Source organism: Cuculus canorus, chromosome 1 (genome assembly GCF_017976375.1).
Source record: "Cuculus canorus isolate bCucCan1 chromosome 1, bCucCan1.pri, whole genome shotgun sequence".
NCBI classification, from domain to species: Eukaryota; Metazoa; Chordata; class Aves; order Cuculiformes; family Cuculidae; genus Cuculus; species Cuculus canorus.
Window position 1 is genome coordinate 154502139 of NC_071401.1, and position 15552 is coordinate 154517690.

Consider the following 15552-nt stretch of genomic DNA (forward strand, 5'->3'; position numbering starts at 1 on the left):
TTCAGCCAGCCAACGAAAAGTCAAATTTTAACGTGTAAACATAGATTTGACTTCTAGAGAGGGAACAGATGAGTTGGTCTTTGAAGGCAGTTCAGCTCTACTCCCAAGGCAGCTGTGCAGCCGGTGAGGCAGAGGCACTGGTGTGCTGGGAATGTGGGCAGGGCTTGTCGACAGCGAGCTGCAGCCTGGCTCCTGGGGTTTGCACGGCTGTGACAGGTGAGTTAGCGCTCTGGGGCTGGAGCGTGGCAACAGAAAAGATGCAGTGGGGAGAGAAAAAACCCAGTCCTGCTGTGGTGGTGTCTGTTACACGCTGCAGAATACTTGCACGCTAAGATGGCAGTCAGGAGCCGGTGCAGCAGGCTGGGGTCTGCCTGTTAATGTTAATTAGCACACTTCTATTAGTGGGTAAGTTTCTGGCCTGGCCACTCAATGCAAGGGAATTTTTTGCATGGTTGGTACTAGTTCTGTAAGGTTCTGAACATCAGTAAATTTCACATCCAGCATAGCCATATTCTGGGAATAGAAGCTTCAGGATCTGGAATACGCCATTTTTAATCACCGTGTGTGGGATCTGGGTTTTTATTTTTTTGGTCACTGATACCCAGATTTAGCAGCACCTAATCCCTGCTTGGCCTGCTGGAGCCAGATTTGGCGTGTGGACATGCACGTCCTTCCCTGAGGAGTTAATATTCCTTCTCACTTACGCTGACACGACCCAGTAAGCTGCCCAGCTCTGGCACCGTCGCGTACCAGCCTGGTTGGAACACACACACAGTGCAGTGGCTGTAGGACCAGCCTTTGCCAGCACTGAGCTCCAACCAGTGCTAGAGCCCGGGGGAAAAGATCCCTACTGGTGCTAGAAAATCATTTGTCTAGTTGTAGCCTCGTGGGGGTCCTGGTTTCTGACACTTAGCCCTGTATGTTTTCAAGTGAGGGCTGCAGACCTGTCCATTGCCCAAGCCGTTAGCTGGTGTGAGATATAGCAGGCCAGGCCCTCGATTGTAACTTGACATGTCCATGCTTACTGCTGGTGCCTGGGTGACATGGATGCTATTAAATTACAGCAAAAAAGACTCCTGGTCAGGAGTTGGGGTGCACGCCACGCTGAAAATGGTATGGGTAACAAAGACCTTCACCTTGAGTTTCATGAGACAGCAAGTTCCCTGTTGTTTCAGTAGGGTCTTAATGGGGGTACCAACCCCAGCTCTCACCTCCCAGAGCAGAGCTCTGACTCCTGTGCGCTGTATAAATGGGACACACTATAAACTGTTAGGCACATTGAGGTCCTGCTTTAAGTGCTGCTTTGTTCTCTGGAGCTCACTGGTGACTGCATGAAGGGACAAGGGACAAGTCTGTCTTGGGAGGCAGAGCAACCTAATAGGTTTCCTTCAGGCCAGCTAGACCTGCCAGGCTAGGGATGAAGATTATTAGAGGCAGGAAAGACCAAGGAGCAGGACAGTCTTTCCCTTGATGGTTCATATTTGCCCCTGAGGTGACAATGTGCTTGGTCTCAGCTGAACCACAGAAGACAGGGTAACTGGTATGAGCGTATGAGCAAGTGGCTCCTCTGCACAAGGTGAAACCCTCCTCTCCCCCTCAAATTGATCCCCTTTCCAACTGTAGGGCAACCACTTAGAGCCACTGCAACTTCTGCTTAAACCTGGCAGCAGTCCAGGCTGTGTGGACAGTAGGTGTATTTTGCAGCCCTCACCCAGCTCACCCAAAGCCTGGAAAGAGGGTCATCACATTTATCGCCCTCCCCACCCCATGGCTGGGCCGCCTGTGAGCCACCCGTGACTAGAATCAATTTTTCTTTGAGTCCATGCTCTGCAAACAGACAGGCAGAGCCTGTGCTGGCCAGTAAATACATGATTCTTATTTCTACAGCCCTTTAGAGAGTGTGTAGTGCCAATTTACCAAATTATACTCACTCTAGGGAAAGAAGATCAGAGCTGGAACAGGAGACAAAGAATGCATGACGCACCCGAGCTGCTTTGTTCTCTGCCCTGTATCCATGTGTGTTTTATAGGATTTCTTGTAGGAGAACCAGAAACCTGCTCTTAAAAGAGCGGTTGGCGTCGTTGCTGTTTGCTGAGGCTCCAAGCTTGCAGCTTTGCAGAGGCAGCCAATATGGCAACCTTATGCAACGCCTGCTGAAATGACGCTGTGTTTCCATACTTAGTAACTTAGTTAAGATTTTACACTAGCTAGAGATTAGGGCTGAGTCTTTCTCTGCGTTTTTCATTTAGGCTTTTCCTCCAGGCTTGTGTTGGGCACAGCCAGCATCACATCACTCAGCTCCACAACCCAGTAGCTTGTCCAGCCTGCCACAGGAGGCGAGGAGCATCAAGGACACCATCATGCAACAAACTCCGGCCACGGGGAGGAAAAGTCTGATAGCCTCCTGCAAACTGTAGGAGCTGTGTTCTTTTTCTCACAGCCTTTCAGAACATTTCAGAACAAATGTACTTCAACTGAATCCTTGCAGCTTGCATACAGCATGATACCACGTCCAGAAATAGATCGTAGTACATGAAATGCAGGCTTTACCTACCCCCAGAGGAGCCCAGTTCTTCTCCATACTGGAAACATCAGATTTCCCCCAGCCTACGTTATACAAAAGCTATTTGAATCTGAAGTTGGAACAGCTGAGGGGATTTCTGTCCATGTCGTTTTTCCTCTGAATTAAGGGCAGTGAAATGGACTTCAGAGGCACAGCGTGCACGACCCTCAGGCTGCCGGTCCCTTACCTGATTTTGTACTACATGGTAAACCGAAGTCTAATATTCCCATACACAACCAAACACCCCCCAGCAGTTCACTGCTTGCAAAGCTGCTCTGACAACACATGGCCTCTTCTCACAAGCTTGTTTCTGTTGTTATCACAATATTTATAAACTACCTTCCTCTTTGCCCTGTCTTTAGAGAGACCCAGGTGCTTGCACTTCTCTTTGCAAACCAAAAGAGGAAACCACACTGCTGACAACTTCTTTGCGTGTAGAGAACCAGATGCACCATTGCAGCATGCTTAGAAACATAACCCCAGAGCTGCAGCTTAAGGGAATGAAGAAAAAAATGACGATAAAATCTTCCCAATAGCTTTTGCTCTGGCAGAAAGCCCAGAAATAGCTGCAAGGACAGGCTGTCCTTTGGGAGATGAATGCTCCCACAGCACTGCTGAGCTGGACTGGTAGAAAGAAAATGTGGCAGGCCAATCACAGCCCCTTTCCCCCAGCTCCAAAGTCATCTCATCTCCAGAGAGGAGTCAGCTGCCTCTTGAAAAAAATACACTCTTTGTCACACTCACATTTTCCACAGCCTCCTCCTTAAGCATTGCCTCATCTTTTTTTTTAGGTATTGTTCAGCTTCTTTTCTTGGCATACAGAATCACAGAATAATGGAACGATTTTGGTTGGAAGGGACCTTAACAAGTCATCTAGTCCAACCCCCCTGCAGGAGCAGGGACATCTTTAACTCAATCAGGTTGCTTAGAGCCCCATCCAACTCAACCTTGAATATTTCCAGGGTTGGGACCTCCATTACCTCCCTGGGGACCCTGTTCCAGTATTTCACCACCCTCTTTGTAAAAAACTACTTCCTAATATCTACCCTCGCTTAGTTTAAAACCATTACTTCATATCCATATCCTTTCTCTGTTTTGAGATGTCCCTGGCTTTCTCAACCCTCACTGCTGTGTAGCCACTCTTTTTTTCCCTCAACTTAATAAATCAGTTTCCAACTCAGAAAGACTTTTTGTGGTAGGAAATTTACATATTTTTTTGTAAGAATAACACATTTTCTTTATTTTTCCATAGTCTTAGGCCTTCAGAAACAGTATCTGTATCGTTTCTAATTTCCATCTTATCCATACTAATTTTTTCTTATTACAGTTCAAGTAGCTTCTGGTGACAACCACATTCCTCCGTCCTCCTGAGGCATTCACAGCCTTGCCATGCAGCCCAGCCATATACTCCTGTTACACTTCATCTCCAGTGCAAAGACAATCTTGGGGTCTTACCACAATCATCCCTTGCTGGGCCACAAAAAGTTCATCTTTGCTGAATTTCCCTTTGAAATGCTTCAGGCAGTTTAGTCGAACCTTGTCAATTAACAGGAGTTAGGTCCCCCAACCTAGACAATACTATTTTGACTGTTCAGGTACCCCACGTATGCTGTCTTTGCATTATTTTCAGTGCACTCATGCAGTGTCACAAGCCACTGAATGAGGCTAGCTCTACCCACAAGCTCCAATTTCCCTATTAAATAGGTGCATATTCTCCAAGGAATGGCTAGCCGCCTCTCATTTCTCCTTCAGAGCTATTTTCCTCTCTTTTACACATACACACCCTTTAAAAAAATGGTCGGGAGTGAGTCCCAAGCACAGCAGATGTGTCAACATAATTTATAGAGGGCAGAGAATCTCCTTGTTCTGTAATTCCTCTGCATCTCTGTTGCAGTGCACAGACAGTCAGAGGAAGAGACCCAGTCTTTGCCTCCCATTAAAGGACAGACAATGCAGCGCAGGACAGCCCAGCTTGGCTAGATTACTGGTTAACCCTGACAACAGGCAATTCGTTAAGAAAAAGGTACACATAACCCTGTAGACGGCTGCAGAGCAACCTTCATGCTTTTTATTTCCCCTGCCCTCCCTAGCTAGCAGTTGGCATTGGTAATCCTATTTAATCTAACTATGGATAGAAATGCAAACATTTAATCCGTCTCAAACCTACTAAACCTTCAGCTTGGCTTAGCTGAAGCTCCACATTTTGAGCTATAAGCAAGTATTAGGCAGCCTGCCTTCTTTTACACTTCTCATTTTTAATGGAATTGATGGGTTATCTTGTCTCAAAATGGAAACTTCCTTTTGCTGTACCTTTTCTTTTGTGAGTTATTCAGGGTGATTCTGCTGTGCACCCCTTCTGCAATAACCAGTCCCTTACCCAAGGCATTCAGGAGCCCTTCAGTGTTTTAGGTGCTAATGCTGTGTTGGTCACCAGGAAAACTGGAATGGAAGTCAGTAATGAAAAAGCAACCAGAAACTGAGATCCCCTTTTAGGACCCTCCCCTCCTGGTTTCCCCCTCCCCAGCTTTTTCAGCATTTCAAGTCTTGTTTGCCTGAGCCATTTTTTCAGTCTATCTTGGTTCATTCACAGCCAGGTTTGTTACTGCTATGTCACTTCAGAGGCAAGGAGCTGCTCAGTCTCCTGAGTAAATACGTTTTCTTGCTTTACATTTGCAGTCTTCCCCTCTCCTGATACACAAGTAATGCTGATATTAGCTGTTGTTTCTTTCCACACGAAAGAAGACTTGCTGATAGAGCAGAGCCTGTATGAGCATACATTAGTTTGTACCCATCCAAACAAATTTTCCTGTTTGCTTTCCATTCACATAACGAGGGAGCAATAGGCCATTAACCAGCTTGATGAATCTTACTCACAATAAGCTAGCTCAACACCGACCATCTGGGAACTGTTCTGCCCCCTCCAAACTTTCCCTAGAAAGGTTCTATGACATTTAATAACACTCCAGAGCTTTTATTTGCATTTATATTAAAGCTGCTGCCGCTGCTTCCCATTCTGACTCCCTGCTGCGTGTGGGTGGGGATGCACTGTAAGAAGGCATCTTCCTCCTTCTACCCTAGCTCACCTACCTCTATTTTCTGCTGCAGAATGCTCAGCTGGTGCTACAGAGAAGAGAGTCAGCAGCCTGATGAACTCAGCCAGCACGTGGCCCTCGCCCCGCAGCAGCAGGACATCTCCCTGTGCCATCGCTTGCAGCTGCACCAGAAGAAATGCTGTCTGGCCAGTCTGAGGGTTGCAGGCTGTGGCATGTTAACCTCCAGCATGGGAACTGCAGGTCGGAGGCCAAGTAGGAAAAGCAGCTATGGCAGCTTCTCCCTCCCTGACCCTCTCTTCTCTCTTTTGTGGGGCAGCAAGGTCTGGCTGTAGGAACAGAGTTGGCATAAGTTGCTCTAAGATAGCCTCCTGAGGTCCCAGTATCGCCAAGGAGCTGACATGCTCTAGGGATGACTAGACCGTAACAGTTTGGAATGCAAGACGCTTAGCTTTAGCTTACCACCAGGGACACATAACAAGCTGGTACCTGTTCCCTGCTCTGTTATCTTGAAGATACTCCCCTCAGGGGACAGCTCCTGTTCTTACCTACCCAGTGTGCAGGTGGCACTGCTGTTCTTTCTAGGAGCTTCATTCTCCACTAGAGAGGTGGAGAAATCAAGGCTAGAACATATCAGATCTTTGCCCTTGCAGATGATTTATCTACAGCCATCCCTTCACTTCTGCATGGTTTTATTTCCTTCTGCAAGGTTAAGTTTGATTTATTTAAGTACACTCTTGGCTGTACAACCCAGTTCTCAACTTCAGATGGCAAATCCAGTCTGTCAGGTACTTTACGCTGTTCAACACAATGCCTCATGGCATATAGCCACAAGTACGTTGATTACTTGTGTTGGCCCCAAAAGTCTTTTCAGCCAGAGAGAACACATCCAACTTTAAAACTCCACAGATTGTGGATAACACAGGATGTGTTATCCCTCGGCAAAACTGCACCGGGCCCGACTTTAAAGTTCCTCATTAACTTTGAAAAAACAGTTTTCCTGTTAGCTTACATTTGCAAGGAAACAAGAAGGTTTTGCACAAAAGAGAGTGAACCACATGACCCTAGCGTTCCTTTCTGGAGCAACAAAGGATGGTTTTGCTTTCCTCAGCCTGCAGAAGAAGGGCTCAGGAACAGAACCACAAGAAACAATCCCTGTAGGAGGAACTGGTAAGGGAAGTGCAGGGGGTGACATTAAGGACCTCATAAGGTCAAAAGAACTGCCAGGTACTGAAGATGAGGGCATGAAACAAAGTAATAATCCAGAAATCCACCCTTTCAAAAGTCAAGTTGTGGCACAGCCACCTTTTTCACAGTTAATAGTCTCCATGACAGCTCCACACATCACTGCAGCAGCTCACACTGCAGCAAGCACAGAGTGCAGAGGTGAAGCAGCACGTGTCTCCCTAAAAAATTTTGCTCAACTTCTTTTTCAAACAATAGTGTTTCCACTGTTTTAAGAAGCAAACAGTGATTCTCTCTCTTTTTTTTTTAAGACATCTTTATTACCTCTGAGAGCAAGAACAAACTGAAAAAGAAGGAAATTGGTCTTTGAACTGTTCTGTATTTACCACTTCTGGCTGCATAGTTGAACTTGATCCTATTACAAGAAATCCCCTCCCACATGCTGTTACACAATTCCAAATACACACACCTCAGTATGTTCGCTATTTCCTTTGTCTGGACCTCATACATCTGGGAGACTTTCCCTCCTTTGCAGACAAGAAGGAAAGAAAACAAAAGAAAAGGCGCAGACTTAAGAGGACAGCACCAGGAATTATAATCAGAGGGCAGGGAAGAGATCCCAAATTCCCTCCAGTACTGACAACTAAGCAGCTGCCGCTCCGGTCAGCCAAGTCTCTTATAATGAACTCCTGAGTCTAATCAAAACTTGGCACTAGTCCTTCTCCTTACCTCTTTTTTTCTTCCCCAAAGTGAACACATTTCCCCTTTTCTCAGGTAAGGAGCAGACAACGGCAGTGCCAGGAGCTCCCTAAAAGCATATTTAAAGTGGAACAACACTCCCACCTGCTGGGCTTTCTATTTGCTGCAGCAGCAGTCGGAAAAAAAATTCAACCAGGCATCAAAACCTCTCACTCAGAAGATTTTAACTTCATACCATTGGTAACACCCGAGTCACAATCCCTCCTGGCGCCAGAAGCTGCCAGCAGCCAGCAGCAGTGCACTCCTAGTGCGGCAAGCCTCAGCAGGAGGCTCAGGTGGAAGTATCCAAAGCAGAGTCCTCTCCATTCCAACCTGTGCTCTTTGAAGGCCTAAGCATGTCCAAGAGATTGGACATGTGTCAACACGACAACTGAGCCACCCTAAGGAGAGGGATACTTGGATCAAAACAGTGATACATTTTTTTCTTCACCAACTGTAGCCTGTCATAACAATCACTATTAAAAAGGCGAAGATAGGCAGTGTCTGCAACAATTATTTAATCAAACAACATATAGAAAGTTTTTGCAATGACTGAACAACCTGACAGAGTCTGCAATAAGAAAAGAAACTGCAGGGATACCTCAGGATTAGCAGTCTTTCCAAGCATCCTTCCCTTCCGATGACTTATTACGGCTGCTCCAAAACATTTCTCCACTCAGATGCAATATTTTAAACGCTCCCTGCCAAGTAACAGATAGCGGAAGCCTTACAACCTGAGGAAGGGGAACAAGATTTCTATTTGGCTTGGTTCACCCTCCTACACCAAAAGTGCAAGACATGCTGGCTGGCTGGTGGCAATTATTAGGACAACGCATCCCATAGCCAAGAGAACCTCCATGGCTCAAACTGGCCAGTAACAAGTTCTGCACAGATGCAGAGCTGCTCTGCAAGTGTGACATTAAAGCACTTTCTAACAGAGGCACATCTCCAATGTCCCATCTCATATATGCCAAGGAAATGGCCAGCCCTGTGTGCAGAAAGACTGGAGCTGTGAGTCCCTGTCATGCTGTTTATGGTCTCCCAAAGTATTCTCTCTCAAATTTACGGAAATCTTCCTCAGTAAAGACAGTGCCCTGGGGCTTCTTCTTTTCCAACTTCTTTGGAGGCTGATCTTTGGACTTTCTGCCTCTGTTCTGAGCAAGAACCTTCAGACAATAAAAAAAAAAAGGAAAAAACAACAGTCATTGTCATCCAGACCAAACCACAAAACGGTGATTTTCAAGCTCATCTGCAGCATCCCTGCTATTCTACTGGTACCCTGACCCCAAAGAAAAGTGAGAGGCAATCACTGATGTTAACCAAAGCATGCTATGGGGACAACAACAAATAACAACATAGTATTTGGATTCAAATATGAAAACATCTTTCTGGTACTTGTCACAGAAAAAGAAACACTAATTTCAGTTTAAATCTTTCTGAGACTGTGACCTTCTCTTATCCTGTCTCTGCATGAGACAATCTGAAAACCCAACAAACTGGTGTAAGTGCCTAAGCAATAAATTGTCACCTCTTTTCACCACTTCCAGCCTGAGAAAACACTAGCCTCAACCATTTGGTTTGTTTATGTAAGTTAACAACCTCAAGACTCTACCAGTGTCAGCTATTCTCCTCTTCAAATCCTGGCATTTCTACCTTTTGGGGAAGACCACTGGTTAAATTCTCAGGTTATGAAAAAGACTATTCAAAATACTAGGAAATTCCTATTACATGAACTAGCGGCATATCTAGTTCCTTGCTAAACTGCCTCCAGATACAGAAATAGCCAGTTCAATCAAGGTCTAAACCAGGGCTTCTTTATGACCTCAGGCTATGAAATATCTTTGGCAATTAAGAAAAGCCAACAGTTATCAGTACATTTTAATTAGTATCAGAGAATGTCATAGGGGACAACACACCAAGAGATTAAAGCTTAGTACACTGTTTTGCCACTGCACACAAAAATTCCTCATGGCCACTTGCAGACACAAACTTAATTTGAGTTTTTTGCACATGATTTAAGCTGAAAGATTTGGGGATGATTCCTATTCACCTCTGTTCCTCTGTGGAAGCAGACCCCCAGAGAAAGAAGTGACAATCTTACTTGTTCTGTGATGGTTTTGTTTGCAACAATTCGTCCCTTCAACATGTACTGGAGGTTTGCTTTCAAGTGATTCACAGCTGCCTTCTTACGATACTCCTCTAGGTTAGAACAGAGTGGGACAAAATACATCAGCTGCTCATCCAGGCAGCACTCAAGGAAAGACACAGAAGGGTCAGCAAGGCCCCAGGAACCACCACTACAGCTCAGGGCTAGGAGTGCTTCCAGAGATCGAAGCGTTTCACCAGGGACACCGGGAGGGCATCCAGGAGGACGGGAATGGAGGGACACAAGCGACGGGGACGTCGGGTGCTGGGCACCCCAAAGGGACCCAGTGCAAGGGATGTGGAAAGCGGCAAAGCTGATTTCCCCCGTCCTCCCCGGAGCCGGGTTGGGCCTCACCTATCGCCGACTTCACGACTCTGCCCTTGACTGTGGCCTTGTTCCTCCGAGGCTCCTGCGCCGCCTTCCTTCGCCTCGCAGTGCCGGCCGCCCTGGGGCCGTCCTGCCGCTGCTGGAGGCCCGCAGAGGCCTTTCCCTGACCTGCAGCGAGAAGAGGGACGGGGTTACTCAAGCCGGGAATCACCCTCTCCCTGCCCCCACACCCGCCGGTCCCCGCGGGCCCACCTGGCGCCGCCAGCAGCTCCAGTCCCCGCCGCACCAGGGAGGCCGACATGTTCCCCACCACCTCCTCTCTACACTTCCGCCCGCGCCTGACGCCCGTTCCAGCCCCGCCATGCCCAACTTCCGCCGCCGCGGGCGGCCCGGTACGCATGCGCAGAGGGAGCCGAGGCGGGAAAGGCTGCGGCGCCATCTTGTGCCGCTATGTTGTGTGGAGTCAGAAACGTGTAATCATCGAAACGTGGAATGATTTGGGTTGGAAGGGACCCTAAAGCCCGTTCAAACCACTCTCCCCCGCTATGGGCAGGGACACCTCCCACCAGACCAGGCTGCCAAGTTCCCATCCAACCTGGCCCTGAACACCTCCAGGGATGGGGCAGCCACAGCTTCCCTGGGTAATCTGTGCCAGTGTTTCACCACTCTCGTGGTGATGAATTCCTTCCTATTGTCTAATCTAAATCTTCCCCCCTCCAATTTAAAGCCATTTCCCCCTCGTCTTATCACTCCATGCCCTTGTAAACAGCCCCTCCCCAGCTTCCCTGCAGCCCTTTCAGGTACTGGAAGGTTGCTATAAGTTCTCCTCTGAGCCTTCTCCAGGCTGAACAAGCCCAACTCTCTCAGCCTGTCCTCTAATGGAAGGTGCTCCAGCCCTCTGATCATCCTTGTAGCCCTCCTCTGGACCCATTCCAACAGCTCCATATTCTTCTTATGCTGAGGATTCCAGAACTGGACACAATACTCCAGATAAGGTCTCGAAGGGAGGAATAGAGAGGCAGAATCACCTCCCTTGCTCTGCTGGCCATGCTTCTTTTGATGCAGCCCAGGATGCTGCTGGCCTGCTGAAGTCACCTCAGACTGGTCTTGATCTTGGCTTGTGCACAGTGAGTGCAGTGTTCTTCTTGCGGGTGGCCCTTATTGCCCCTTGCTCCCACTTCTGGAGTGTCCTGCAGTCCCGCTGTTATACTCTGTTACACCTTCATGGAATGTGGTGTGTCCAGGGCTCTGAGGGCTCCCCGCCATCCTGGGAATAATAATAACAAGCCATGAGGAAAGAGTGATGATGGTAAATGGGGTTATCTATAGTTGGAGGCTGGTCACAAGCAGTGTTCCCAAGGCTCAGCCCTGGGTCCAGTTCTGTTCAACATCTTTATCAATGACTTGGATGGAGGGATTGAATGTACCCTTAGTACATTTGCAGATGATACCAAATTGGGCGGGAGCGTTGATCTGATTGAGGGTAGGGAGGCTTTACAGATGGATCCAGACATCCTGGGTTGATGGCTGGAGACCAGCGGTATGAGGTTCAACAAGGCTTAGTATCAGGTTCTGCTCTCGGGACACAACAACCCCGTGCAGCGCTACAGGCTTGGGAGGAGTGGCCAGAAAGCTGCCTGGCAGAGAAAGACCTGGAGGTATTGGTCGACAACCAGCTGAACATGAGCCAGCAGTGTGAACAGGTGGCCAAGAAGGCCAACAGCGCTCTGGCTTGTATCAGAAACAATGTGGCCAGAAGGACCAGGGAAGTGATTATGCCCCTGTATTCCACATTAATGAGGCCGCACTTTGAATCCTGTGTTCAGTTTTGGGTTCCTCACTACAAAAAGAACATTGATGTGCTGGAGTGTGACCAGAGAAGGGCAATAAAGCTAGTGAAGGGGCTGGAGAACCAGCCTTATGAGAGGTGGCTGAGGGAACTGGGATTATTTAGCCTGGAGAAAAGGAGGCTGAGGGGAGATATTGTCACAGTCTACAGCTACCTGAAAGGAGGTTGTAGCGAGGTGATTGTTAGTCTCTTCCCCCAAGTAACAGGTGATAGGAGGAGAAGAAATGGCCTCAAGTTGTGCCAGGGGAGGTTCAGATTAGACATTCAGAAGAATTTCTTCACTGAAGGGTCATTGGGCACTGGCATAGGCTGCCTGAGGAAGTGGTTGAGTCACCATCTCTGGAGGTGTTTAAAAGATGAGTAGATGAGGTGCTCAGGGATATGGTTTAATAGTGGACAAGTATGGTTGGACTTGATGAACTCAAAGGTCTTTTCCAACCAAATGTTTCTACGATTCTATGATATGATTCTATGAAAGGGCACAGTGAGCAATGGTGCCATGTTTTGTCTCTGCAAGCCTCCAAAATCCAAGTTTAACTCTGCCAGACTCCTCAGGCACAGGGGTTCACTGCCATAAGTTGCATTTATTATTCAATATTACTTTATAGTCTATTTATTTAAAGCTTTCTTCCTGTGTTTTTGCCCTCCTAGAGACTTGATGCTAGTATCAGCTAAATTTAGCTATCATCTGAATAAGGCTTATTCAATTATAGCCCATACTGGCAGTAACAAGCTGACACTGGAGAAGAAGGAGAGAGGTTTATTCTCCCTCAGACATGTCCTGCAGGGAGAAAGTGATACAAGCAGCTCTCATTGTTTCTCACAGTAATGATCTCTAGCAGAAACTGATAACAGTTAAACCTCGGTTCATTAAAAGACATTCATTCTCTGAGAATTGTACTCCAGCCTCTGCAGATGTCACCTCAATGCCTGTCTTTTTATTGTTCATTCTCTTCCAAATCCTTCCCTGGATGGTTCCTGGCATCCTGCGTCAGTATCTGCCGGTGCCATGGTGCTAACACATTTTTCTGGGCAAGACCCACTCGGTGCTCATTCCTGCCTTCAGGGCTGGGGAATGTTAACCATTTGCTGCTTGATCAGTATATCACTTCTTGCTCTTAATTTCACTTTTGCAGTAATGAGAACCATTTTTTTTTGATTGATTCAGAGGGGCGGTCACTGGATGTGTAATGCAGAACACATCTCCATTTTCTTGTTTTCTGTTAGTAGGTCGTGGAAGAGAGAGCTTGCCCAGCTCTTAGTTCCCTGCCAGGTTTGTCCCTCCAGTCGTGTGAAAGCTGATGAAATTACGAGGCTATCATTGTAGTTTTGCAAAGCAGAAACTGAAGAGAGCACCAGAGAGCATTTTAGTCAGCAAAAGATTTGTTATTACGTGTATACTCAGATTATCTTTATCTTGGTCGGTGTGGGACGAATGATAGCTGTCAGTGATCTTACCATGGGGAAAGCATTTCCAAAAGCACCTCATCAGTCAAATGCTCTCTTTTAGCCCCTAAAACATGTTTTACATGTTCTTTTGTGAGCGATTCATGGTTAGATATTGCATAGTATATTCAAGATAGCTTATTCTACTGGTTAAACATCATATTTGCATCATTTGACTTTATTAGGATCACCTAATACATTGTTACACGTGCTTAGTGTCAAAGCTGGGTAACCTTATGAATGTCTTATGAAGGCAGCTGATGCAAAAACATTGTTGTTACCAATACCGCAAAACATGTTTAACAAATCAGTGTGATACAAGCTGCACTGATTTATTATCCTGTTGATGGAGAATAAATGCCTTTTTCTACCTCAAAAGTAAACCATTACCAATGCTATCCTATTTCTGTTGTGACAATTAATAAAGCTCTCAATTATGTAGGTGTCTTAGATTGGACTCCCTTCTTATTAAATACCTTTAGTAGCAGGAAACTGTAATAAAGGCAACACCTCCTTTGACCAGCAAGGTTTGAGTGCAGACTTGCTATGATTTTAGTCAGCAATTACCTGTAGAATAAAATTTAACGAGCACACAGGGGTCACTTTGCTGAAGAAGGAAGGCAGGCAGTTTCTTTAACTGCATTCACAGTTTCCTGCCTGAGAGTCTGGTCGGGCTCTTGGAGCTGGTTAGTGCACCAAGAAGTTAAATGGATGTGTGCTTCGTGGTGTGACGCATTCCCCAGGTTTGGATCTGTTATCAAAGATCACAGTCTAACATGGGACATGGATTTTTTTAACACTTTGTGAAATCATGTACCTATTATTAAAACATTGTATTTCTTCAGCTCCTTTTAACAGGATCTGGCAGCTTTCCTTGGGGCATGATCATTAATGTTTCTCCTAACTGCATTCTGGCTTCCGCTCTGCTTGGTCTTGGCAGACATGGTGATCATAGTGTCTGTTATCGTGTGTCAAGGGGGACAACATAATTAACGTCATGAGCAGGTAAATTTGAAAATATATACAAGAGACTTCAAGAGTCTATTTATATATACAAGAGTCTTCAAGAGTTTATCAATCTGTTTGACTCTTTTTTCCTAACAGTATTGCAAGAGTGGAAAATATACATAAACATCACTCAGCCTGCTAGACATTCTTCCAAACTGACAGTGATGTAAGGGTACAATGCCCAGCCTGTCAGAACTGTAGCAATGACATGAGGGTAATTGATAATCACCCAGTTTGGTACACATGCAATAGGTAACGTAAGAATCATGCAAGAGCAATTGATAGTCACCCAGCCTGTCATGTTCCAAATCACTTTAAATTCCATGTCTCAAAGGCAATAAATTTAGCCTAGCTGGTTGAAGTAGTGAGTCCCCTTTTAATCCCTTTAAACAGTTCTGTCAAACTGCAGAGACTTGTACAAACAACTCTATTTTATTAAGAATAACAACTCATCACTTAATAATGTTTGTCAATAGCTGCAGAGAAGGTAACATCTGAGAAAATACATTGAACAACCCTATTTATGATACTACACCCGAATGTGTACAGTCACGCGATAAGCAATGATATACATATAGCAGTAACAATCAGACATGAATAAAGATAACGTGTAGGTAGGGTTAGAGTACAGGGAGAGATACTAACAATTAGGTTGATGTTAACATGTATACTTAGCACACATATACAAAGTGCTTACCCTAATTGAGCCCAGGGGGAGGAAGGAGGGTGGGATTCAGCCTGTCAGCTGATCCCAAAAATTTCAATCACATTTTCCCCTTCACTCTCTTGCCCTCACAATGTTCTCGGGGAGCCAGCAGGGAGGTGGGGTTCAGCCCAACAGCTGATGCCTAGAGTTTCAGTGACATTTTTCTTTTCTTCGCACCTGCCCGTCTGCCAAAACTTTTCCTTTGTTTACACTGTTTATAGTAAGCTTACAACTAGGAGCAGAGAAGATTGAGTGAATGTGGTCAGTATATTAATTGTTGATTGGTGGACAAAGAATTCTCACTTTGTATGCCAAAACTTAACTGTGCAAGCTGGTAGGTGTGGCCATGGGAGTGGTTTGCCTCAGAGGCAGAGAGGAGGTGGGGAGAAGGCAGGTAGCCTTAAGTGTGGAGGTGTGTTTTAGTATTATAATGATATTACGATGATGAGCACAGGTCATCTGTAGGCTGAGTTGCCAGGACAGCAGCTGCAATACAACTTCTTAGAAAATAATTAGGGTCTTGTCCTTGGCGGG

The 15552-nt window shown here is 46.1% G+C and overlaps 1 protein-coding gene across 1 annotated transcript; it reads right to left on the reverse strand.

Moving 5' to 3' along the window:
• Nucleotides 1-5111: 5111 nt before the first annotated feature.
• RPS19BP1 (ribosomal protein S19 binding protein 1) lies at nt 5112-10374 on the reverse strand. The gene is made up of 4 exons (XM_054085448.1): nt 10262-10374; nt 10037-10177; nt 9638-9735; nt 5112-8702 (listed from the first exon to the last, which is right to left on the reverse strand). The coding sequence occupies exons 1-4, from the start codon at nt 10308-10310 to the stop codon at nt 8568-8570; spliced, it is 423 nt and encodes a 140-aa protein (XP_053941423.1). The 5' UTR covers nt 10311-10374; the 3' UTR covers nt 5112-8567.
• Between the last annotated feature and the right edge of the window lie 5178 nt (nt 10375-15552).

Excerpts from the sequence above, each read along its gene's own strand:
- RPS19BP1 (XM_054085448.1), bottom strand. The coding sequence starts at position 10,310 with ATGTCGGCCTCCCTGGTGCGGCGGGGACTGGAGCTGCTGGCGGCGCCA. Across the intron at positions 10,178-10,261 it reads GGAGCTGCTGGCGGCGCCAG|GTCAGGGAAAGGCCTCTGCG; the intron begins GTGGGCCCGCGG and ends TTCTCGCTGCAG. Across the intron at positions 8,703-9,637 it reads ACAAAACCATCACAGAACAA|GTTCTTGCTCAGAACAGAGG; the intron begins GTAAGATTGTCA and ends TATTGTCTGAAG.